General features: G+C 40.0%; 1 protein-coding gene across 3 annotated transcripts in view; it reads right to left on the reverse strand.

Annotated features, from left to right (window-relative positions):
- Nucleotides 1-27,138, reverse strand: part of syvn1.S (synoviolin 1 S homeolog) — a 29,006-nt gene continuing 1,868 nt past the window's right edge. For 2 of the 3 annotated variants that reach the window (XM_018259680.2, XM_018259679.2), the window contains exons 2-16: nt 26,967-27,114; nt 25,055-25,147; nt 23,257-23,409; nt 21,430-21,478; nt 19,996-20,099; nt 17,605-17,731; nt 14,991-15,090; nt 14,175-14,240; nt 13,108-13,224; nt 10,686-10,852; nt 10,401-10,532; nt 9,287-9,406; nt 8,869-9,055; nt 7,252-7,385; nt 6-403 (exon numbers count right to left, since the gene is read on the reverse strand). In XM_018259680.2, coding sequence (XP_018115169.1) covers nt 273-403; nt 7,252-7,385; nt 8,869-9,055; nt 9,287-9,406; nt 10,401-10,532; nt 10,686-10,852; nt 13,108-13,224; nt 14,175-14,240; nt 14,991-15,090; nt 17,605-17,731; nt 19,996-20,099; nt 21,430-21,478; nt 23,257-23,409; nt 25,055-25,147; nt 26,967-27,095 — 1,809 coding nt within the window. In that variant the 5' untranslated portion in view covers nt 27,096-27,114 and the 3' untranslated portion in view covers nt 6-272. 3 annotated transcript variants of the gene reach the window in all.

A 27,138-nucleotide genomic window follows, 5' to 3' on the forward strand; every position in this document is an offset into this window, starting at 1 on the left:
TGCTCTTAAAATAAGCGTATTCTTTAATTTTACTGAAACGAGTCCCCCGTGGGATATTGAGGCCAGTAGTCCTTTCATCACTGAGCATCTGCCATAAGAACCCTTGTGTAGTCGTAAAAAATATGTATATTTAACGAAGTTCATCTCAAAGTTTGCCAAAGATGGCTGCTGAGTCCGCGCGAAGCAAAACGTAGCTTTTCAGAAAGCAGAAATTCCCTGGTCGCTCAGTGTCAGAGACGAGACTTTGGAAATGTCGAGGAGGGTTAAGTCTTTTATTGAGAATCTGTTGTTTCCAGTTTCTGAAGTCGGCGTCTTCTTAGTTCTACATTGTCCGGCTCTTCTGTTGGGGTCTCCCCTCCCTCCGCTCCACCGAGAGTCTCCACATTTACTGGAACTGGAGAAGCTGCAAGATCGATTTATACAATGTATATACATTACACATTCTTTTATTGCAGTTCATTTATTTATAATGTTCAAATCCTCATTTTATATTTTCATATATATATATATATGTATATGTGTATATGTATATATATATATAGAACAATACTGCACAGAATGACAGCACTCCAAGGAAAATCACAGCGAGTCGATATTGCTAAAGTGGAGGTCTTTATTGAAGATCCAACGTTTCGGTTCCTTACTGGAACCTTCGTCAGGGATAATAACACACAGTGCACAAACAGACAAACATTTAAAGACCAGAAAATGGCGCCAAAGGGGCTGTCTTAGAGCGCCCATCAATCATCATTAACTGTACAATCAAAAAAACACAACAACGCTTTAGTGTCAAAATAGAGAAATGGGTATATTATGTAGGGGTGAACCTGGTGCTTAGCAAACGTACGACTGACCCCCAGAGAGTGTTGGGCAATCGAGGCGATGTACAGTGAGAACCTGTCCTTCGTGCAGTATCAATGGGTCGGAAGTAAATACTTCCGTGGAACTGCAGAGCGGAGAGACGCTCGCTACGTTGCTAGGCAGCGCGCCTAGTGTTAGCGTCTCATAGCGCAAGCGTGGGTAGCAACCGATCGAAGCTCGCTGTCACTCCTACCTATTGAGGTGGAGTAAGCAAGGCATCCGGTACTAAGCGGGGACACAGGTGGACCACGCTACGGACCCCAGTCGCACCCGGCCGGGCCCCGTCGCAGTCCACCCACATCACCGCCGCCAATGGCGACGGGCTAAGCGAAGGCATTATGCGTGCAGGCAGCACTTACGGATACTCCTGCCATATGAGGTGGAGTATAGTTAGAGCCCAGTCTCGGGTGGGGCTATAGTACAGGCCGGATCATGCTGCACAACCCAGTCGCTTCCGACCGGGCCCCACAGCAGTCCGGCCGTGCCCCCACCGTCACAGACTACAGGCAATGTTCGACCGTGCTTTACAGGATAGCCCAGATATGGTGCCAATATACGTGTACGCACGGACTTCTCCACAGTGGCTAAGAAAGATACTAACTGGCTATCTGGCTATTTACTTCCGACCCATTGATACTGCACGAAGGACAGGTTCTCACTGTACATCGCCTCGATTGCCCAACACTCTCTGGGGGTCAGTCGTACGTTTGCTAAGCACCAGGTTCACCCCTACATAATATACCCATTTCTCTATTTTGACACTAAAGCGTTGTTGTGTTTTTTTGATTGTACAGTTAATGATGATTGATGGGCGCTCTAAGACAGCCCCTTTGGCGCCATTTTCTGGTCTTTAAATGTTTGTCTGTTTGTGCACTGTGTGTTATTATCCCTGACGAAGGTTCCAGTAAGGAACCGAAACGTTGGATCTTCAATAAAGACCTCCACTTTAGCAATATCGACTCGCTGTGATTTTCCTTGGAGTGCTGTCATTCTGTGCAGTATTGTTCTATATATATATATATAGACTAGCACCCAGGTATCGATTTTTTCTTATGGTTGTGCACTCCACTCCCTCTACTTTTTATATATATATATATGTGTATTCCACCATAGTGTCGGCACTCACGAAAAACGATCTTCATATGCCTGGGTGCAGAGACAATAATTTCATCTACAACAATCCAAAGGAATCCGCACTCACAGGTCTTAAATAAAATTAAAAATATTTATTAGAACAGATGACTAACGTTTCGGCCTCTCCGAGGCCTTTCTCAAAGTATTCATTGTACAGAAAACATGCCTTATATACACACAACATGGCGGGAAACAATGGCAGCTCTGACGTTTATTACTCGTCAGAACCAGAGCGACTCCAATTATACTAGATAATCACAAATCCATTGCACTACGTAATAAGATATGCATTCCAGTTAAATCTAATAATATATTTAAATTAGATACAATATTAAAACAAGTCTGAAACCATTATAAAACCAATACATCAGGGCACTGTTCCTTAATAACTATTTTGTAACAATATACTGATTATTTGTACTCAAATTTATAACTTTGTTATCAATGGCACAGATGTAACATTCTTTAAGGATGTCTAAAAGGTCCTGACTGTAACGCTTCCTGCTACTTCACTTGTTGCCCCCTGATGCTACAAACTTAGCTATGTGTACCCCTGCAGTAAAGTAGTCCTCCCACTCGCTCTAAGTAGTAAGTAGTGTGTAAACTCCATCTTCCAAGTTATGTAGAAATTAGCTAGGTGCTATTTAATAGATGCTGCCCGCTCTGGTGCCCTACTAGAATTATATCATATACACCCCCTCTCGTGGCACTACTCATCGTGCATCCCTATATCTAGACCCTCATACTCAATTAATATGTGGTTAGTCCAAATCCTATGTGCTATCTGTCGTCAATACTTACTTACTGTCTATAGTCAACCTTCAAACAAAAAATAAACACATTCCCTTATTATCAGCAAGAAGTAATATCATACATTCTTGAAAAACCCAAAATGCAAAATTAGAGAAAGGTGAAAAAACAAAAAAATAAATATAAATAAAAATAGAAATAGCAATAAAATAAGCCCCCATCCAATGTTCAAGTCCTGTGATAAAGTCAATAAGCGTATAACCACACCTGTGTTCCGTGTGTACGCTCATCCAGTGTGCACCATCAGCGAGACAATAAAATAAAACATTTAGTTCATTTAGAACTTGCACCGTATATTTAAAGATAATAACAACTGTAAGATAGTAGCAGATGTCAAATATCCATACTCAGCCAGCTCATTCAATGGCATTGTAGCTGCCGGTGAGTCACTCATGGCCTATGGTCGGAGCTCCTCGGTCATGAAAAGCAATGGTTATAAAATATCACCGCCTCGCCAGCTCAATTAGCGGAGTACCCGCTGCTGATAAGTTACAGATGGCTCTTTGATGGCACTCACCATGGCGGGCATCCCTCTCTCCAAAGTTACCGGGGACCGGCGGGGAACTCATGCTGCCGTCATGGCGTTCCACAGTCAGGCTCACTGTATCACCGGTTCCGGGAATCAGACTTCACAAGGGCATCGCTACATCACAAGCAAGAGTAGACGTTCACACACCGTCGCTATTCCTTCCACTCACCAATTTCAGTCTAGCAGATGTTTATGCGGTAACTCCGGTTAATTGACTTCAGTGGTTCCAGATGGTAAGTCGGTGTAGCGGCTACATAGCGGACATCATTCTCACCACAATTACCCAGGACGGGCGTGGTACTCACACTGCCTTTATGGTGCTCCGCAGTAAGGCTCACTATATCACCGGTTCCAGGTTACCGATGAATTCAAAAGGTCAGGGAATCAACCTCACGAGGGTATCGCTGCATCTCAAGCTGGGATAGTCGTACAAACCCCCTCGCTATTCCTTCCACGCACCAATTTCAGTATCGCAGAAGTGTTTACGGCAACCCCGGTTACTTAACTTCAGTGATTCCAGGTGGTTAATTAGTGTGGTGGCTGTTCGTGTCAGGGCAAGAGTAAATCTTCAGTATATAGAAGTATAGTGCCGACACTATGGTGGAATGTATTGGACAAAGTTCGTGCCTGGCACCCGTGTTTTTCAAATATTTAAGGACATGTAATGTAAGTGCTTTTTACCACGACTAGCGATGGAAGCTATGGCTCATACTGACGCTTGCCTGCTTACTTCTATATACTGAAGATTTACTCTTGCCCTGACACGAACAGCCACCACACTAATTAACCACCTGGAATCACTGAAGTTAAGTAACCGGGGTTGCCGTAAACACTTCTGCGATACTGAAATTGGTGCGTGGAAGGAATAGCGAGGGGGTTTGTACGACTATCCCAGCTTGAGATGCAGCGATACCCTCGTGAGGTTGATTCCCTGACCTTTTGAATTCATCGGTAACCTGGAACCGGTGATATAGTGAGCCTTACTGCGGAGCACCATAAAGGCAGTGTGAGTACCACGCCCGTCCTGGGTAATTGTGGTGAGAATGATGTCCGCTATGTAGCCGCTACACCGACTTACCATCTGGAACCACTGAAGTCAATTAACCGGAGTTACCGCATAAACATCTGCTAGACTGAAATTGGTGAGTGGAAGGAATAGCGACGGTGTGTGAACGTCTACTCTTGCTTGTGATGTAGCGATGCCCTTGTGAAGTCTGATTCCCGGAACCGGTGATACAGTGAGCCTGACTGTGGAACGCCATGACGGCAGCATGAGTTCCCCGCCGGTCCCCGGTAACTTTGGAGAGAGGGATGCCCGCCATGGTGAGTGCCATCAAAGAGCCATCTGTAACTTATCAGCAGCGGGTACTCCGCTAATTGAGCTGGCGAGGCGGTGATATTTTATAACCATTGCTTTTCATGACCGAGGAGCTCCGACCATAGGCCATGAGTGACTCACCGGCAGCTACAATGCCATTGAATGAGCTGGCTGAGTATGGATATTTGACATCTGCTACTATCTTACAGTTGTTATTATCTTTAAATATACGGTGCAAGTTCTAAATGAACTAAATGTTTTATTTTATTGTCTCGCTGATGGTGCACACTGGATGAGCGTACACACGGAACACAGGTGTGGTTATACGCTTATTGACTTTATCACAGGACTTGAACATTGGATGGGGGCTTATTTTATTGCTATTTCTATTTTTATTTATATTTATTTTTTTGTTTTTTCACCTTTCTCTAATTTTGCATTTTGGGTTTTTCAAGAATGTATGATATTACTTCTTGCTGATAATAAGGGAATGTGTTTATTTTTTGTTTGAAGGTTGACTATAGACAGTAAGTAAGTATTGACGACAGATAGCACATAGGATTTGGACTAACCACATATTAATTGAGTATGAGGGTCTAGATATAGGGATGCACGATGAGTAGTGCCACGAGAGGGGGTGTATATGATATAATTCTAGTAGGGCACCAGAGCGGGCAGCATCTATTAAATAGCACCTAGCTAATTTCTACATAACTTGGAAGATGGAGTTTACACACTACTTACTACTTAGAGCGAGTGGGAGGACTACTTTACTGCAGGGGTACACATAGCTAAGTTTGTAGCATCAGGGGGCAACAAGTGAAGTAGCAGGAAGCGTTACAGTCAGGACCTTTTAGACATCCTTAAAGAATGTTACATCTGTGCCATTGATAACAAAGTTATAAATTTGAGTACAAATAATCAGTATATTGTTACAAAATAGTTATTAAGGAACAGTGCCCTGATGTATTGGTTTTATAATGGTTTCAGACTTGTTTTAATATTGTATCTAATTTAAATATATTATTAGATTTAACTGGAATGCATATCTTATTACGTAGTGCAATGGATTTGTGATTATCTAGTATAATTGGAGTCGCTCTGGTTCTGACGAGTAATAAACGTCAGAGCTGCCATTGTTTCCCGCCATGTTGTGTGTATATAAGGCATGTTTTCTGTACAATGAATACTTTGAGAAAGGCCTCGGAGAGGCCGAAACGTTAGTCATCTGTTCTAATAAATATTTTTAATTTTATTTAAGACCTGTGAGTGCGGATTCCTTTGGATTGTTATATATATATGTATATATGTATATATATATGTGTATATATATATGTATATATATATATATGTATATGTGTATATGTATATGTATATATATATATATATAGGACCACATTAATATGTTGATGAAGTCCTCAACCGCTCCTTAAATTCCCATTAAGATCATTGACCTGGGGGCCAAACAATCACATAGTCAGTGGCCAAATTGGATAAAACTCAACAAGTTTGCCACTGAGTTCTCGATTTATGGGCAGTAGGGCCACCATTAGTAATCACGGGGCCCCGTACAACAAAATCTTTTGAGCCCCCTGGGCCCCGTCCACCCCACAGTTAAAAGACCACACAGATTTCAATGCTGAAAACGGTAAACCCTACCCCCCCCACAAGTTATAAAAAAACATTGATCATGAGGGCCCTATTCTAATTAAAAAAAAAAAAAACCTGTGGCACCAGGGCCACCACAAAAGTTTTTTAAAAAATAATTGGTGCCCAGGGCCCCCCTATAAGTTAAGAATAAAAACATTGGGTCTTTGTGGCTTCGGCTCTTCAGGACTCCGGCTCTTAGATTTGGAGGTTCGGCACGGTTTCGGCGCTGTGAAGGGGGTCTGGCTATTTTGAAAAGTGCAGCACAGCCGGGCCCCATTTAGGCCCAGGCCAAGTACAGCAGTACCCCCTGTGCCCCTCTGATGGCGGTCCTGATGGGCAGCATTACACGGCTTATCCAGGATTTGGCTTTTTTTTTTCAGCAAGATTCAGATTTGGCCGGGCAGAAGTATTCGGCCGGGCAGAAAGATTCGGCCGAATCCAAATCCTGCTGGAAAATGCCGAATCCTGGCATATGCAAATTAGGGGCGGGGACGGAAATCTCGTGAGTTTTTGTCACAAAACAAGGAAGTAAAAAATGTTTTCCCCTTCCCACTCTTAATTTGCATATGCAAATTCAGATTCGGTTTGGTATTCGGCCGAAGCTTTCGCAAAGGATTCGGGGGTTCAGCCTAAACCAAAATTGTGGATTCGGTGCATCCCTAATAAATCCATACTGTAAGTATCAGTTATAAAAATATAAGGCACTAGTCAAGCACTGAAGAAGACCGGCCCAGCCCACCCCTGGCTAGCCACCGTGTGGAAACTCCAATGTGCCGACTTTCACAACCTGGAAGCCTTTATAACACTGACCATTGCACAGAATTAAATACCAGGGGGACCTCATACACAATTCCACCTTTATCTTGTATGAGGGACTCAAATCCTAATGTTTTTACTAATAATAAAGCAAGATTGTGTCATTGTAATAAGAAGTCATAGGTATATGTACCTGATTGCTGGGAGGAATCTGTGGTCACAATGGAGCTGGTGTCTATAACTGGCTCTGAAACACTGGAGGTAGTGGGCTCTGTAGAAGCTGATGCAGATGATGAAGATGAAGAGGAAACAGGCGGTTGAGGGGGACTGTGAAAAAAAAAACAAAGGTTGTGCAAAACCAGATTGTAATATCATGCAATTTCTTTTAGACCACGCCTACTTTAACTTCTGTATCTGTTATTGGTTGCATTTTTTTGTATGTAATCTGTATGTTCAGTGTATACACCCAATTTATTGTACAGAGCCGTGGAATATATTGGTGCTTTATACAAAAATGTTAATGATGTGAAGTCGATCCTATAAGCTTTGCAAATATTTCATTTATTTATTATTGACAAGACCTTATAAGTGTGAATACATTGAGATAAATATACCACCAATAACTGATGCAAGAGGTAAAAAAGCCTAAAGGAGTTTGCGGATCTTGAAGAATTATCCCACATTCCTCTGACACTTGTATATTATTATTATTTATATATGGACAGCAATTGTCAAGTACAAGAGGCTTCCAGTTCTGTATAAATACTGGTGTTATTTTATGTCTGTCCTCTAATACAACAGTTTTTTTAAATAAGAGACACAGTTTGAACATGTACACACAAACTAGAGTCCTGCGGGTTGCGGGTAGTCGTTCCGGGTATAGACGTGGGTCGCCGGTCGGTCTTTATTTACTCGTGATCACACCTACTTCAGATGATGTCACTTCCGGTCCACAATGACAGCACTTCCTGTTTTAATCCTTTTTTTCTGACTACGCCTGATTCCGATGATGTCACGTCCAGTTTATGATGACAGCACTTCCTGTTTTAATCCTTTTTTTCCCCGATTACACCTAATTCCGATGATGCCACTTCCAGTTTACAATGACAGCACTTCCTGATTCTTGATGGTCAACGGGTCCGGGTTGGGGATAAGGTCGGGTAGCAAGTCCAAGTGGGTAAGAATGCAGGTTGTGGGTCCGGGTTGTAGGTTTGCGGGTACAAGTCCTGCATCGCATCGGGTACCAGCAGGTTACCCGCAAAATCCTGCGGTACCCTGCAGGTTGCGGGTAGAAGTTCCGGGTGCAGGTATAGACGCGGGGCGCCGATTGGGCCGCAGGTCTTCTCAATAGCGATTTTTACTCCTATTTTCTGATCACACCTACTTCCGATGATGTCACTTCCTGTTTACAATGACAGCACTTCCTGATTCTTGATGGGTCGCTGGTTGCAGATAAGGTACTTCGGGGTCCAAGTGGGTAAGAATGCGGATTGTGGGTCCGGATTGCGGATTGCAGGTACGGGTTCCAAAAAATGGACCTGCACAGGACTCTAACACAAACCCTTGATATATGTATGTATATACGTATATCAAGAACAACAATCACAGAAATAAAATGTTAAGAGACACAGAGAAGTAGGTCCCTCCCATGTAAAGCTTATAATACAACATTTTTGCCGCTGAGGAATCCATGGAAAGAATCGGATTTTATTCTGGTGGCTGGGAAACACCTTTCATTTGTTTTGCAGTGTGTAGAGGAGAGATATTGCTTTGAATTTATTAGTAGCTCTTACTTTAGAGTAATCCTTACCCTATGCTGGCCAGTACTGTTAGATACTGGTTTATTTGTAGCATTGCTGCATCAAGCAGAGTATGGATATTCTGGAGACACTGCAATCGGGCTTCCAGGTTTTGTCTCTCATGTCCTTCCATTGCTCTCAACTCTTCATCCGTCAGACCAGCGAAACCAGCCGGGGGCATAGGCATAGGTGGAAGACCTGTGGGACAGATAAATCATAGCCAAAATGATCTAGAGTGGAACAAGATGTACCTAGGGTTGCCACCTGGCCTGTCCGGTAAAAATGAGGGTTGATTCCAATGTTATTAAATATATAGGATTTAGGTTAAGATAAATATATAGGAAGGCCGCTATTTTTTTCCAGAAAAGGTGGCAACCGTAGATGTACCCCGTCCATGGAGTTCTAGGCAAAGGTGATTTCACAACTCACCAAATGGAGGCAGAATTGACATTCCTAAAAATGGAGGTGGGAAAGGAAATCCTGGCAGAGCTGCACCTGGATGTGACTCTGAACCAACATTAGATGTTTCTCCGGCTCTTGCTGAAGAACCTGCCAGTAAATTAAATATAAAAATGTTGTTTATGTAAAGACCTACTTTTTAAAGACCTATTTTAATAAGACATGAACACTAAATGCACCATCGTGATACTTGGCATAAAGATATTGTGTTCAATGCTGGATAATTAGTGACGAGCCCTAAGCTTAGCTTCTCAACAGCCAATCAGAGCCCACTGAGCATGTGAGTGTCACAGACACTTTCCAAGATGGTGACCCCCTGTGACAAGTTTGAAGTCCTGGATCATTGCTGCTATTGACAAGCTCAAACTTTAGCCTCGTGCAATAAGTTCACTATAGAATATATACCATTTTTTTTGGTTTTAGTGCTCCTTTAAATGTTTCCAGTGTATGCCTACATACAGCAAGGGGCCTATTTATTATGCTGTGTAAAACATTGGAGACAAACATCATTGATCCCATAGCAACAAATCAGCAATTACATCTCAAGAGTCACCTACGACTTAGAAAACAAAAGCCCAGATCTGTTTGGTTGCTACGTTTGTTTCCAATGTTGATACATAGGCCCCTAAGTTCAGCTCTCTTGGTTTCCACTGATTGGTTACCAGGCAGTAACCAATCAGTGACTTGAGGGGGAGGCCAGTTGGGTCATAACTGTTGCATTTGAATCTGAGCTGAATGCTGAGGATCAATTACAAACTCACGGAACAGTTATGTCCCATGTGGCCCCCCTTATAGTCACTGACTAACTCAGAGTTAGAGAGCTGAAAAGCAGGAAGTAGTGTTCTGGCTATTATGTTACACATTCAGTCACTCCAGCCTTTATACATTATATTTTTGCCTAACTAACTACATTAGATACATTTATTATTTTGTACAGCCTATCTATACTCCGTTTTTATTTTTACACTGAACTGTTCCTTTAAAAGTGCTTCTCCTGATGACTTTGTATTGCAGGGAGGTCTGTGGGTTTGGGAGAGGTACAAATATCAGTAGTGAAGGAAACAAAGGGGTGAAATTGCATTACCAGAGGATGATCCAGGGTTAGCTTCATCGGGGGGATTGCCAACGGGGGCACCAGGAACAGGTGGGAATTGACCCATAGGAGGCCATAGAGGAAACATCCCAGGAGGGAACGGAGGGAGCATTCCAGGAGGAACTGAAACAAAAAAAGATATAATGTTATACAAAGAAAATGCAATTATCAGTGTTCACCTATTTGCAATGAAAAGAGTATATTACAAGCTACCTTAGAAAAGTATTTAGACCAGAACCGTGTAAATAAGAAAGCTGGGGCTTCAAGCCGACTTACAGTTGGGCTGAGGAGGGACAACAGGAGTTGGTTGTTGTTGAGCCTGATGCTGATGTTGATTCTGCTGCTCTGCAGGAGTCTGGGGCTGAGTTGGGAGAGAAGCTCTGAGCACATCCATGCGACACGTAGGACAAGTCTGCTGTCTCTGGAACCAAGAGCGCAAGCAGCTGAAATGAGAAGAGGCAGTGTTACACAGTCGCTCAATGCCAGAAGTTAAAGGGGAACTATGGCAACATTTAATATAAGCTTCGTCATAATGAAATAAGAAACTTTCTAATTACAATCAATTAAAAATTCTGTACTGTTTCTGAAATAATCAAGTTTATGTTCACTATTCTTCTCTCAGCATCTGTTTCTCTTCATTCTCTCTTCATGTAGCAGTTGGGTGTCAGATATTCACTGACAGTTAGATCCAATATATCTTATAGGGGGCTCCTTTTGCCTAGAAGATGTATTAGAGGTCACTCTATTAAACTCACCAGACATCATGTCTCTCTACATGCAGAATTTGTGCAAAAGGCAGTTATTTTGTTACATTTTGTTTGTACTGGAATCAGTTATTGAGTGAGCTCTAATACATCTGCTAGGAGGTTGGGTGTCAGATATTCATTGACAGTTAGATCCAATATATCTTATAGGGGGGCTCCTTTTGCCTAGAAGATGTATTCGAGTTTACTCTATTAAACTCACCAGACATCATGTCTCTCTACATGCAGAATTTGTCAGATATTCATTGACAGTTAGGGGCCAATTCACCAAGCTCGAGTGAAGGATTCGAAGTAAAAAAACGTCGAATTTCGAGTGGTTTTTTGTGCTCCTCGACTATCGAATTGGCGTAAATTCGCCTGAGTAGAATGATTCGAATAGATCGAGCGCAAAAACGCTGCGACTATTCGCCATTCGATAGTCGAAGTACTGGATCGAGCGCAAAAATGCTGCGACTATTCGCCCATTCGATAGTCGAAGTACTGTCTCTTTTAAAAATACTTCGACTGCCTACTTCGCCACCTAAAACCTACCAAATTGCTTTAAAAGCCTATGGGAAAGTCCCATAGGCTTGTTTTCCAAGTTTTTGATCGAATAAAAAGGCATTCGATCGAATGAAAATCCTTCGAGCTAATATTCGATCGAGCGCCTATTCGCCTGGCGAATATTCGCCAATTCGACTATTCGCCAGCGCGTAAATTCGCCCCAATTGCCTATTTGATTCTATTCGATTCTATTCCCCAGTCGAATTTCCAGGGATTTAACCCCTCGAAATTCGACCCTTGATGAATTTGCCCCTTAGATCCAATATATCTTATAGGGGGCTCCTTTTCTAGCAGATGAATTAGAGCTCACTCAAATTCAGATTCCAGTACAAACAAAATAACTGCCTTTTGCACAAATTCTGCATGTAGAGAGACATGATGTCTGGTGAGTTTAATTGAGTGAGCTCTAATACATCTTCTAGGCAAAAGGAGCCCCCCTATAAGATATATTGGATGTAACTGTCAGTGAATATCTGACACCCAACTGCTGCATGAAGACAGAATGAAGAGAAACAGATGCTGAGAGAGGAATAGTGAACATAAACTTGATTTTAGAAACAGTATAGATTTTTAATTGATTTCATTTAGAAAGTTTTGTTTTGATATTCATTTTCCATTTTCACGATAGTTCCCCTTTAAAACTGATTATATGATATCAACATCCCTTTAACCCTCTGTGTGCTAGGCTGTTACATGCATGAGCATTCAGTGGAAAGTAGAAAGAGAATCGCACAGACACCAAATATGTTGCAGGTGGGGAGCGTCCCCTATTTTTTATTGTGACCACCTGTGCATCAACGTTTCGGGGGGGATTAACCCTCCCTGAAGACTGGAAACAGTGTCCCACAAAACAAAGCAGGGTTGCATGTATTTACTACACTGCTGCTTGCAATGGCTGAATAAAACAAATAGGCTTAGTGGAAGTAAAACCAATTCACTATATAAATTAGGGATGCACCGAATCCAGGATTCGGTTCGGGATTCGGCCTTTTTCAGCAGGATTCGGATTCGGCCGAATCCTTCTGCCCGGCCGAACCGAATCCAAATCCTAATTTGCATATGCAAATTAGGAGTGGAGAGGGAAATTGCATGACTTTTTGTCACAAAACAAGGAAATAAATAAAAAATCCCCTTCCCACCCCTAATTTGCATATGCAAATTAGGGTTCGGATTCAGTATTCGGCCGAATCCTTTGCGAAGGATTCGGGGGTTCGGCCGAATCCAAAATAGTGGATTTGGTGCATCCCTAATATAAATATATCAAATCTTCATCTTTAAATGTTCCAAAAATAGAACATAACAAAAAATGAAATCTTATAGATGGCTCTACAGGCAGCTAAATAAAAAATAAGTATATCTTTTCCCTTCACCCTCTTCAAAAGATAACAAACCTGGTGTGAAATATGTGATTGCATGGTAGTCGCTTTGCTCCTGAAACCATCTCTTCTCTGCAGATGATACACACGTTGTCCATGGCTTGCAGCTCCTCTGCTGTTGCATCCGGATACCTGCGGCCCAGTATAAAGGAAAATGCATTTATTAATCTTTCTTTATACAAATGAACATGTATCAAATCCCAACAAGGCTGATTTAGAGAGATTTCGGATATGAATTTTCCCAGGTCGATTATTGTGCTTAGTACTGGAAAATAATAATCCGCATAATGTCAGTAATGCACAGATATGGAACCTGTTATCCAGAACTCTCGGGACCTGGGGTTTTCCGGATAACAGATCTTTCCGCAATTTGGATCTTCATACCTTAAGTCTACTAGAAAATCATTTAAACATTAAATAAACCCAATAGTTGGGATCAAGTACAAGGGACCGTTTTATTAAAACAGATAAAAAGGAAATTACATTTTTGATTATAATGGAGTCTATGGGAGACATCCTTTCGATAATTTGGAACTTTCCAGAAACAGGTTTCCGGATAACGGATCCAATGCCTAGTATTTATTAGTCACTAAAGTATAACATTGTAATTCTATGTATTTGTTTAGGCTATAAGTTTATTAAACTTGAATAAGAATATTTCTGTAATTTAGATCTTCATACCTTAAGTCTACTAGAAAATCATATAAACATGAAATAAAGCCAATAGGTTGGTTTTGCTTCCAATAAGGATTAATTATATCTTAGTTGGGATCAAGTACAAGCTACTGTTTTATTATTACACAGAAAAAGGAAATCATTTTTTAAAATTTTAATTATTTGGATACAATGGAGTCTATGGGAGACAGCCTTTCCGTAATTTGGAGCTTTCTGGATATTAGGTTTCCGGATAACGAATCCCATACCTGCATTAACAAATCTAGTAGGTTATCACATGACAAATATCTTAGGTTATAATTTGGCAAGGCTTAAGGCTTCCTTTTTCCATAATGTAAATCTTTCTAGGTCTCTGTGTTTTTCTATACACTATACCAAATATTTCCTTCCACCACATTATTACTCACAGAGTGTTCATATTTCTTATTGCTCTTCTTGACATTACAGCATCTGTCACCGCTTTCTTAAACTGCCTGCAGAGATAAAAAAAAAAAAAAAGATTATCCTGTAAATGCTGGCTAATCAGGAACCTCTTAATCCAGTGTGAAACAATGGCACAGGAACAGGTCAGCAATTGTAGAACAAAATCACAATAACTGATGGTTATAGTGTCTCCAGCAGAATTCTGCACTGAAATCCATTTCTCAAAAGAGAAAACTGATTTTTTTATATTTCATTTTGAAATCTGACATAGGGCTAGACATATTGTCAGTTTCCCAGCTGCCCCCAGTCATGTGACTTCTGCCTGCATTTTAGGATGGAACTGCTTTCTTGCAGGCTGTTATTTCTCCTACTCAATGTAACTGAATGTGTCTCAGTGGGACCTGGATTTTACTATTGAGTGCTGTTCTTAGATCTACCAGGCAGCTGTTATCTTGTGTTAGGGAGCTGCTATCTGGTTACCTTCCCATTGTTCTGTTGTTAGGCTGCTGGGGGGAAAGGGAGGTGGTGATATCACTCCAACTGAGTAAAGAGTGACTGAAGTTTATCAGATCACAAATCACATGACTGGGGGCAGCTGGGAAACTGACAAGATGTCTAGCCCCATGTCAAATTTCAAAATTGAATATAAAAAAACCTGTTTGCTCTTTTGAGAAATGGATTTCAGTGCAGAATTCTGCTGAATCAACACTATTAACTGATGCGTTTTGAAAAAAAATATGTTTTCCCATGACAGTATCGTTTTATGATTGGTTTTGTAAGGCCAAAGCCATCTCTCTCACCTCATTGCCAGGTACATGGGCCGGATTGCGAAGAGAGGGAATGTGTGAACTTTCACCATGATGGTCATAAAAGCCATGTACAGCAAAACCTTTATAAAACCTGCAGAGGAGAGACAGAAAAAGAAAAAGCTGTCAATGCAGATTCTCACTCAATCTCCTGGTTACAGTTTGATTTCCAACGGAGTGGGGAGTTTATTAGCCCTGGTATACGGCCCATACCAGCAACCTGTGTGATGGAAAAAAATTGTCAGCTATCTCTCAAACAGGTTAGAAAATCTCATCTGGAAAGTACTCCATCAGCAGAGCATTCCCATTTGACCCAGCATGGTGGCCAGATCAGATAATCTCCAGATTCTCACGTATATTCCCACTGACTCCCTATTGTATCTGCTACTGCGGGGCTTCAGTTTCCTCATAAAAGGCATGTAAAGTCAAAAAAATAAACCTATCTCAAATATACTTCAATTCAAAAATCTGTACCGTTTTTATAAGAAACCTGACTGTATGCAGTGAAAGTCTCCCTTCATTTACTGCTGTGGATAAGAATTGTCAGACGGTCCCTAACTGCTCTGCAGGGAAACAATCATACTGATGAACAGCAGGGGGAGCCCCCGCCTTACTTCCCAGCCATGCAGAACTCAAGCAGCTTTGTTTGTTTCCCTGTAGAGCAGTCGGCGACTGTGTAGAGATTTGTATTGGATTTTATTTTTGCCTTTACATCCCCTTTACTGTTTCCAACTCCAGCTGCAGGGACAAAGATCATGGAGCCAGATTTAAACAGATAAACTGGGATTCTATTTGGAGGATTATTTTGCTGCAGCCACTGGTTCTGCAGAGTTGGAGAAAGTTTGTATTAAACAATACAAAAACTATAAAATCCACATTAGATTACATGACAACACAGGACCCAGTGCAGTCTGTATATTCTGATTATTAATCTTGCTGTATCGGCTTCTGGCAGATATTATTTAACTTGTGCTGTTTTGATCATTTATGACGATCCCTAAGCAGCCCAGATCACACTGAGCATGTGCACAGTCTTGGTCTTGCAAAGATGCATAATAAAGTTACAAGATGGTGACCCCCTGTGGCCAACTTTGAAAGCATAAATTATTTGTTTGATTAGGCTTGTGGTGCAGTAAGTTCATGTTTATGTTTAGTATACAAAATACACCATTTGATTTAGAGTTGAATTAAATAAATGAGTTAACTATAAAGTGCATCAATTGTTAAAAGTGCTTAGTGCACAACAAGTGCAATGGTGTGTAAATCAATTCTGTGCTAACACATCAATCAATTCATTAAAGAATTCAATTAAAGCAGATCAATGTAATCAGAGCAACCAATTAATTATGAATCCATTTTAGATTAGTCAATTCTTAGGAGAAAATTTATGAATTAAAGTGCTAGTGCTTAATAAATATTGAGAATTATAGAAAGTGAGTGAGAAACTGGCGTTCCAAAAAAAATACAAATCCTCAGTGCCTTGGAGTAAAATGAGATCTGGAGAATGATCGCAGCTTGGAAGTAGTAGCTTGTGTATCTTGTCAATATTAAGGCCCAATATTCTAAAAGACTTATTAAAAAAGTTTTTTTAAAAATGGTTAAAAACAAAGGCTTACATATGACTGTATGTAATCAGATTTGTACATTTGATGTAAACACCCTTCTATTGTAAACTGCTGTGGAATGTGATGATCATCATATTCAATAGTCATCAACATTCAATCCTCATCATTCAATCATCATTCACCATCATTCACCATTATTCATCATCATTCATCATTCAATTATCATTCACCATTATTCATCATCATTCAATTATCATTCATCAATCATCATCATTCATCAATCATCATCATTCATTATCAATCATCATCATTCATTATCAATCATAATTCAATAAACATTTATCATTCATCATGCATCATCAATCATCATCATTTACCAATCATCATTCATTATCAATCATTCATCATCAATCATCATTCATCATCATTCATCATCAATCAATCATCATTCATCAATCATTCATCTTCAATCATCATTCATCATCAATCATTCATCATCAATCATCGTCATCATTCATTACCAATCATCATTCATTATCAATCATCATCCAATCGTCATCATTCATCATCAATCATCATTCATCATCATTCATTATCAATCATGATCAATCATGATCAATCATCCATCATCATTCAATTATCATCATTCGATCATCAATCTTCATTCAATCATCATCATTCATCATCGATCATCATCCAATCATCATTATTCAATCATTATTCATCATCATCCGATCATCATTCAATCATCATCATTCATCATCCAATCATCATTCAATCATTTATCATCATTCAATCATCATTCATCATCATTCAATCATCATTCATCATCATCCAATCATCATTCAATCATTTATCATCATCAATCATCATTCAATTATCATTCAATCATCATCATCCATCAATCATGATAAATATGAGAAACCTTATCTGTACGAGGTATTGCACCATACATGTGCTCCAAAACATTAGATGATGCAAATAAAATCAATCTCCCCAGGTTTTCGTGACGTCATATCCAGTTACGGAGTGACGAGAATTACCTGTGAAGAGTTCAGTGTATAACATGTAGACGGCTTTGTTATCCCACGGATTTTCACTTTGGAGATCCACAGAGTGAAGGATGTATTTTATAAACACAGCGAGGATCATAGTCATGAGTATGGCATACTGGGAAAAATAAAATGTCAAATATTAGAAAAGCAATAAAACACAGACGTCACCAGAAGAAAGAGAACAACAGCCGCTTACAATACAAAACAGAAGCAAGTGTTACAAAAACATAATAAAAAATCCTATATGTACTTGCACTGTGTCTCTACCTTGTCCTAAACATTCATAGAAAAGTGACTATTAAAGGACAAGGAAAGTTAAACCAAAGAAGTAGATTGAAATGTTGTACATGATATTTTGTGCTTCTGTACCAGCTCAAGGCAACCACAGCCCTTTAGCAGTAAAGATCTGTGTCTCCAAAGATGCCCCAGTAGCTCCCCATCTTCTTTTCTGCTGATTCACTGATTCACATGCTCTGTGCTGCTGTCACTTACTGAGCTTAGGGAGCCACTCACAATATACAGTACACATAGAATAGAAATGTCACAATATAAGGCTGATTAGTAATTAATACACATAATTACTACATGGCAGCACAGAAACCAGTGCAATTAGCATCAGAATTGAATAATCAGCAAACCTGTAGCATCAGCTTATATTACAGCCAGGGAAGCTCATTTTCTGCTGGATAATTAGTGACGAGCCCTAAGCTTAGCTTCTCAACAGCCAATCAGAGCCCACTGAGCATGTGAGTGTCACAGACACTTTCCAAGATGGTGACCCCCTGTGACAAGTTTGAAGTCCTGGATCATTGCTGCTATTGACAAGCTCAAACTTTAGCCTCGTGCAATAAGTTCACTATATAAAATAGGACATTTTTAGGGTTTAGTTTCTCCTTTAAGGGGATGCTGCAGCCTTAATGTTTAGCTTTTAATAACCAGAGTGGCAGTTATCTAAAGATTTTCAAAGAGGTTGTTCACTGATTAAATTTTTGTGGAGGGGATTTTCATGCTTTCAGCACTTTACGATTTTCAAAATGTATCATACCTTGGCCCTTCAAGAACTCTAATGCGACTATTCGCCACCAAAAAAACTGCCAAATTGCTGTTTAAGCCAATGGGAGACGTCCAGGGATCAATTTGGAGTTGTTTGCAGCCTTCCTGACATTCCAGTTTTTTTCGGGGAAAAACTCCGAGTTTTTTAAAATTCGAATCCAATTCAATTCCAGTTTCAGGTCTATTACATTCATCCGAAAATGTTTTTTATTTTTTTTGATTGGTTGAATTTATGGGAGTTTTTAAAAACTCATATGAATTTGAAATTCGACTTTTGATAAATGTGCCTCTAGGTGTCCCTTCATACGCTGTGCTCTGCACATCACACTGGATTTTTTTACCCTGTGAGACAGAGAGACCTGGACAGTAAAAAGAGTTCTCTATACGAACATTAAAGGACCAGTAACATCAAATTCTCTGAAAAGGTGATCCATCGTGGGGCGTTCGATTTCTCCTCCTTGCCTTCCACATTGGAGAAAGCCACCGAGGAGCAATCGAGCGCCACACGATGGATTGTCGCCCTGTTGCCGTTAGGGATGCACCAAATCCACTCGGCCGAACCCCCGAATCCTTTGCGAAAGATTCGGGCGAATACCGAACCGAATCCAAACCCTAATTTGCATATGCAAATTAGGGGTGGGAAGGGGAAACATTTTTTACTTCTTTGTTTTCTGACAAAAAGTCACACGATTTCCCTCTCTGACCCTAATTTGCATATGCAAATTCGGATTCGGTCGGCCGAATCCCGAACCGAATCCTGGATTCGGTGCTTCCCTAGTTGCCATTTCTGAAGAGGAGCGCAAGCGGAGTTTCATTAAGTTATTTCTTGATAAAGACTTAGCGATTTCAAAGTTTCATTTGTCTGTGTTTTTTTCGTTGGATAAAAAAAAAAAAATACTGCTCCTCTAGTATTCTTACACGTTTGCACTGAAGTAGGGATGCAACGAATCCACTATTTTGGATTCAGCCGAACCCCCGAATCCTTCAGGACAGATTTAGCCGAATACAGAACCGAATCCGAATCCTAATTTGCATATGTAAATTAGGGGTGGGAAGGGGAAAACATTTTTTACTTCCTTGTTTTGTGACAAAAATTCACGTAATTTCCCTCCCCACCCCTAATTTGCATATGCAGATTAGGATTCCGATTCGGTTCTGCCGGACAGAAGGATTCAGCCAAATCCGAATCCTGCTTTAAAAGGCCGAATCCTGGCTGAATCCCGAACCGAATCCTGGATTCGGTGCATCCCTACACTGAAGTGTGTTTTTATTCATTTTTAAAATGCTAAAATCCCATAAAAATACTGACAGAAGACAAGTTCTTACCTCAAAGCCAAAGACAAGCTGCACAGATGCCCCTCTGGTAACAAGACTGTTATAGGCATGTGATACAAAGAAAGCATCGAGTACACCCAAGAGTAACATAAGAGCTAGAAAAATGCAAAAAGGAACCCATTAACAAGGATTCATACTAATAGTTCCAAGAATAACCACTTGAGCTTTTTAGATCTACCAGAATAAGCAACTGCTGTATATATGGCTTTAACGCTCATATTATTCAGCATATAAGCATTTAAAGGAAAACGATACCCCCCCAAACAATGTAGGTCTCTATAAAAAGATATTGCATGTGTAAAACTCTGCTTCATGTAAATAAACCATTTTCATAATAATATACTTTTTTTGTAGTATGTGCCATTGGGTAATCATAAAAAGAAAATTGCCATTTTAAAAAATAAGGGCAGCCCCCTGGGATTGTAGTATTCACAGTGCACACAAACAAAGGACGAAAACCATACACGTTAGGTCGCATGAGCCAATTAACAGACATCGTTCTGTCTTTTGCTTCCACACTTCTTCCTGTTACAGTTAGAGCTGCAGTATTTCTGGTCAGGTAATCTCTTCCTGTTACAGTTAGAGCTGCAGTATTTCTGGTCAGGTGATCTCTTCCTGTTACAGTTAGAGCTGCAGTATTTCTGGTCAGATGATCTCTTCCTGTTACAGTTAGAGCTGCAGTATTACTGGTCAGGTGATCTCTTCCTGTTACAGTTAGAGCTGCAGTGTTTCTGGTCAGATGATCTCTTCCTGTTACAGTTAGAGCTGCAGTATTTCTGGTCAGATGATCTCTTCCTGTTACAGTTAGAGCTGCAGTATTTCTGGTCAGGTGATCTCTTCCTGTTACAGTTAGAGCTGCAGTATTTCTGGTCAGGTGATCTCTTCCTGTTACAGTTAGAGCTGCAGTATTTCTGGTCAGGTGATCTCTTCCTGTTACAGTTAGAGCTGCAGTATTTCTGGTCAGGTGATCTCTTCCTGTTACAGTTAGAGCTGCTGTATTTCTGGTCAGGTGATCTCTTCCTGTTACAGTTAGAGCTGCAGTATTTCTGGTCAGGTGATCTCTTCCTGTGACAGTTAGAGCTGCAGTATTTCTGGTCAGGTGATCTATTCCTGTTACAGTTAGAGCTGCAGTATTTCTGGTCAGGTGATCTCTTCCTGTTACAGTTAGAGCTGCAGTATTTCTGGTCAGGTGATCTCTTCCTGTTACAGTTAGAGCTACAGTATTTCTGGTCAGGTGATCTCTTCCTGTTACAGTCAGAGCTGCAGTATTTCTGGTCAGGTGATCTCTTCCTGTTACAGTTAGAGCTGCAGTATTTCTGGTCAGGTGATCTCTTCCTGTTAAAGTCAGAGCTGCAGTATTTCTGATCAGGTTAAATAATCAGCAGACAGCACTACATGAGAGAAATATTCTAAAGCATCACTTACCAAGTATACGGAAGTGGAAAAGCCAGGAAATATTTGGACTGCGTTCCATCTGCAAAAGAAAAATGATTTAGCACTAGTGCTGTGTTGACTGTATATTTCAAATAAATCTAACTGCATATTCGTTGTTAGCGGTTACCAGGCTTTCATGTTTGTGTTTAAAACAAAGATAAGCCAACAATGCACTTGTGAAATGCTACACTAAGGATAAGGATTAAAGTAAGGGTCGAATTTTTTTATGGTGAAAACTGTCAGATACAACTAGGGAATTATCCAAGCTAGATTTGAGTTTTTTTAAAAAAAAATCTAATTCGATTTTCGAGATTTAACATACTCAGGGCCTTTAAGTATTCGAATTGGACTATTTGCCACCTAAAACCTGCTGAATTACTGCTTAAAGGGATGGTTAACTTTTAGTATGTTATAAAATGGCCATTTCTAAGCAACTTTTCAATTTGACATCATTATTTAATTCTTACAGTTTTTAAAATTATTTGCCTTCTTCTGATCCTTTCCAGTTTTTAAATGGGGGTCACTGACCCCATATAATAAATAGGGATGCACCGAATCCACTTTTTTGGATTCGGCCGAACCCCCGAATCCTTTGCAAAAGGTTCGGCCGAATACCGAACCGAATCCGAACCCTAATTTGCATATGCAAATTAGGGGTGGGAAGGGGAAAACATTTTTTACTTCCTTGTTTTGTGACAAAAAGTCACGTGATTTCCATCCCCACCCCTAATTTACATATGCAAATTAGGTTCCGGTTCGGCCAGGCAGAAGGATTCGGCCGAATCCGAATCCTGCTTAAAAAGGCCGAATCCTGGCCGAATCCCGAACCGAATCCAGGATTCGGTGCATCCCTAATAATAAATGCTCTGAAAGGCTACACATTTATTGTTATTGCTACTTTTTAGAACTCATCTTTCTAGACAAATCTCCCCTATTCATATTCCAGTCTCTAATTTAAATCAGTGCATGGTTGCTAGGGGAATTTGGACCTTAGCAACCCAATTGCTGAAATTACAAACTGGAGAGCTGCTGAATAAAAAGTTAAATAACAAAAAAAGGTAATAAAAAATGAAAACCAATTGCAAATTGTCTCAGAATATCCCTCTCTACATCATACTAACAGTTACTTTAAAGGTGAACAACCCCTTTAAGTCAATGGGAGCATCCTGGGATCAATTTGGAGATGTTTGCGGCCTTCCTGACATTCAAGTTTTTTTTCGAATCAAGTTTTATCAAATTTAAATTGAATGAGATTTGAGTTTTCAGGTAGTTTATATTAATTTTGGTTTTAAAATTCGATTTTATTAATACATTGTAGCAAGTCGAATTTCAAACTAATTAAAATTTAAGGGAGTTTAAAAAAAATTCACATGAATTCAAAATTCGACCTTTGATAAGGGGATAAATGGGCCACTAAGGGGCAGATCTATCAAGGGAGTTTTTTTTTTAACTCCCATAACTTCGAAATTCGAATAAAAAAAGACCATCTAAATCTAAATTTATTTAAAAAAAAAACTAAGTTTTTAACTTCGGGTGAATAGGCTGTATTTTAATCGTTCGAACTGAAATATTTGCCCCAAAAAACTTAGATTTTTCAAGTCCACCAAATGACTCAAATGGCGAATGGTCGAAGTTTTAAAGAGACAGTACATGATAAATGTCGATATGGTTTTCAAATTCAAATTGAATTTTGGCCTATTTGAAAAATAGCTTGAAAATCGAAATTTTTTTACTTTGAATTTTCACTTCGACCCTTGATAAGTCTGCCCCTAAACGTTCAATTAAATATAATTCTGTACAAATCACAATGTTCCTTACAAAATCAACACGGTCCTCAGCAAGCCAGTGAAAACACTTTAGGAACAGCAAAAGGGTAAAGAGAGCCACAAAGCGTGGACTGAAATCATCGCGGAACACGGTGAACGCCAGGCAGGTTTCCGTCACAGCGTACCAGGAACGTTCCAGAAGATGCTAAGGGGACAGATGGAACAGGAATGAGAATGCAATAGAAATTAGTTGGGAAAACATAATATGACTTGTTTTTCAGGGGACCAGGAAAAAATGATGTAAAATCCGGGAAAATGTAAAATCAAGGAAATGTGTTAAAGGAGAAGGAAAGGCTAAAATTCAGTAAGCTTTATCACAAAGGTCTACACCAGTAAACCTAATGTTTGAGTCCAAAGAAACAGCACATTTCTTTCCTTCTATTGTGTACTCATGGGCTTCTGTATCAGACTTCCTGTTTTCAGCTTAAACCTCCAGGGCTAGGGCTTGAGCATGCTCAGTTTGCTCCTCTCCCCCTCCCTCCTCCCCTCCCTGCTGTAATCTGAGCCCAGAGCTATGAGTGAGCAGGGAGAGACTCAGGCAGGAAGTGATGTCACACCAAGCTAATATGGCAGCTGCCATCCTAAACAAACAGAATAAATATAGTGTTATAGCTTGCACTATTGTGGCTAATCTACTGGCAATAAATTGCTTTGGTAGCTTTCCTTCTCTTTTTCTTCAAGTACTGATAGGATATAAGCACAGAAGTCTGTTTTTCTTTGAGATACAATATTTAGTGTGTTAATAACAAGGGTTAAACATTGCAGTGTTAATGTTACACTATGGGGGGCGAGTGCAAGTCTCTGTCAGTCACATCCACAACCTAAAGCAATAAGTGATTGGTGCAGGACAGGGGCAGACTCATTGGAATTGACCATTTACAGGGAGAACCAGGGCAAAATATACATCTGGTTAGTATTTTATACCTCTTTATTTCACAAATACATCTTCTAGGCAAAAGGAGCCCCCCTATCAGATATATTGGATCTAACTGTGAATATCTGACACCCAACTGCTGCATAAAGACAGAATGAAGAGAAACAGATGCTGAGAGAGGAATAGTGAACATAAACTCAAATATTTCAGAAACAGTAAAAAAAAATTTAATTGATTGTATTTAGAAAGTTTCTTATTTCAGTACGATGAAGCTTACCGTATATACTCGAGTATAAGCCGTCCCGAGTATAAGTCGAGGTACCTAATTTTACCTCCAAAAACTGGGAAAGCTTATTGACTCGAGTATAAGCCTAGGGTGAGAAATGCAGCAGCTTCTGGTAAGTTTCAATCAAAAAATTGAGGGTTTCTGCTCCGGCGTCTCGTTTTTGGATGCCGGCAACATTCATGGACGCCGGCATCCGAATATTCTTGGAGACTATTCTTAGGCGCCGGCGACTATTCTTAGACGCCGGCCACCGTTTTTGTGCTTGACCCGAGTATAAGCCGAGGTAGAGTTTTTCAGCATATTTTGGGGGCTGAAAAACTCGGCTTATACTCGAGTATATACGGTATATTACATTTTCACAATAGTTCCCCTTTAAAATTACAATTATCATATAATGAAGTCTGTGGAGCTTCTGAGCATACTAGGGGCCATAGAAATCCAAAGGAGGGACATATATTTGGCCAGATGACATTTTCTTATAGAGAGCAAAAACCCACAAACTGAAATCTGCCAATTATACAGTATTTCTACAGTGTGACATAGAAACAAGATGGGTTGAGTATAAACCATAACAGTGAGCTATAGTTCTATTATTCATCAGCAAATCACCATAGCACACAAAGTCATTACCTCCATCTCAGCAGCTCGGAGTTGCCCAAAGAAAACTTTGCCCATAAACTTTCCCAGGAGGAAAACCAAAACAAATGCTTGAATGTAAAGGATCTGAAAATAGAAACAACAATTCAAATACATTTACAAAAAAAAAAGCAGAGCACCGTTAAAATTTGTCCCCCTTATAACCTCTCTGCATAAGCTATAATAACTTTAAGGGGCAAATTTATCAAGGGTCGAATTAAAACTGCAAATTTCCGAGTGTTTTATGGTCAAAACTGTCAAATTCGACTAGGGGGTTATCCAAATTCGATTCAAGTTTTTTTTTGTTTTTTTTTAAAAATTGAATTCAATTTTCGAGATTTATAATACTCTGGCCATTTAAGAACTCAAATCTGACTATTCACCACCTAAAACCTCCCGAATTGCTGTTTAAGTTAATGGGAGATGTCCAGGGATCAATTTGCAGCCTTCCTGACATTCGAGTTTTTTTCAGAGAAAAAAAAACTCGAAGCGAGTTTTTAAAATTTGAGTTTTCGGGTCGATCCTATTCACCCAAGTTTAAAAAATCAAATTTTTTAATTTATTTTTTATAATAAATTACAATTGGTCGAATTTCGAGTTCATGGGAGTTTTTAAAAACTCGCATACATTCGAAATTCAACCCTTGATAAATGTGACCCAGAGATTTTATTGCTTTAAATTCACAATAGAGGCAATACATAAAAATAAAGAAAAGGAAGGTAAGGAATGTGCCTCGTCATACATACATACATATATTCTAGAGCAATAGTACAGATACAGCACAGCATGAAAAACTACAGCCTCAGACTAGAGTCCTGTAGTGGGTTGGGTACCCGCGGGTTACCCGCAAAAACCTGTTGTACCCTGCGGGTTACGGGTACAAGTTCTGGGTGCGGTTATAGACGCGGGTCGGCGGGTTTGTGGGTCTTCTCAATTTTCAGACCACGCCTACTTCCGATGATGTCACCTTCCGGTTTACAATGACAGCACTTCCCGGTTTACCCCTTTTTTCCCGACCATGCCTACTTTCGATGATGTCATTTCCAGTTTACAATAACATCTCCTGTTTTAACCCCCTTTTTTCTGACCACGCCTTCTTTCGATGATGTCACTTCCGGTTTACGACAACACTTCCTGTTTCTTGACGTCAGTGGGTCGCAGGTCCGGGTTGCAGGTAGCGGTATGGGCTCCAAAAAATGGACCCGTGCAGGACTCTACCTCAGACAATTGTGTTCACTATAGATTGAATATTGTCACCAACATTAACAAACATTTAAAGTTTTCTGGAAAATCTAATGGGGTTACTTATCAAAATCCACATTTTTCTGTTTTAAATTTATTTAAAACATCAGAAAAATTCGGATTTTGATAAGTAACCTTTTTTGGTCCAACCACATCCTCAATTTGCCTTTATTTATCAATACAAAAAAAATCGGATCTGGAAAAAAAACAACTTTTTGGGATTGTCGCGTGAAAAAAAAGGATTTTTCCGATTGTTGCGCAAAAGGTCATCTCGACAGGTTGAAGATGGAGTCCTCGAGTTACATACCCCCGACTTACATACAATACTTACAGATGGGGGCTATTAACATAATGTGGTTTGATTGGCCTTTATTACCACTTAGCTTTAATAAACCACCTGCCCCAAAACCCTTCTGACTTTTTGCAACCTCGGGGTATAATAAATATCAAAAAATTTTAAGGTTTTTTTTCCCACTAAAAATTTTTTTTTTGAGTTTTTAGTATTCAGACTTTAATAAATAACCCCTTAATGTGCAAATAACCTTTTTAGTTCCCATCCAGAGCTCCTCTGAATTTGAAATCTTCTAGTGTTGGCTCTACAATGGCTCAATGTGTATAAGCTGCTTCCAGTTGTACTGCATAAACCATTCCCAGTCATACTTACTGCCATACTGGGACTGGATTTGGTCAGGTACACCACAGTGGGGTAGAACTGGTTTTTCAAGTAATAAGCGTGGGCCACCACGGAAGCCGTGAGGGCCAGACTAGCGCCCGTCATCATCGCTGTCCGCATCTTGTTACCTGGCGGCAACCTGCAGGGGTTTAGAACACATAGA

This window comes from Xenopus laevis, chromosome 4S (assembly GCF_017654675.1).
Source record: "Xenopus laevis strain J_2021 chromosome 4S, Xenopus_laevis_v10.1, whole genome shotgun sequence".
Lineage (NCBI taxonomy): Eukaryota > Metazoa > Chordata > Amphibia > Anura > Pipidae > Xenopus > Xenopus laevis.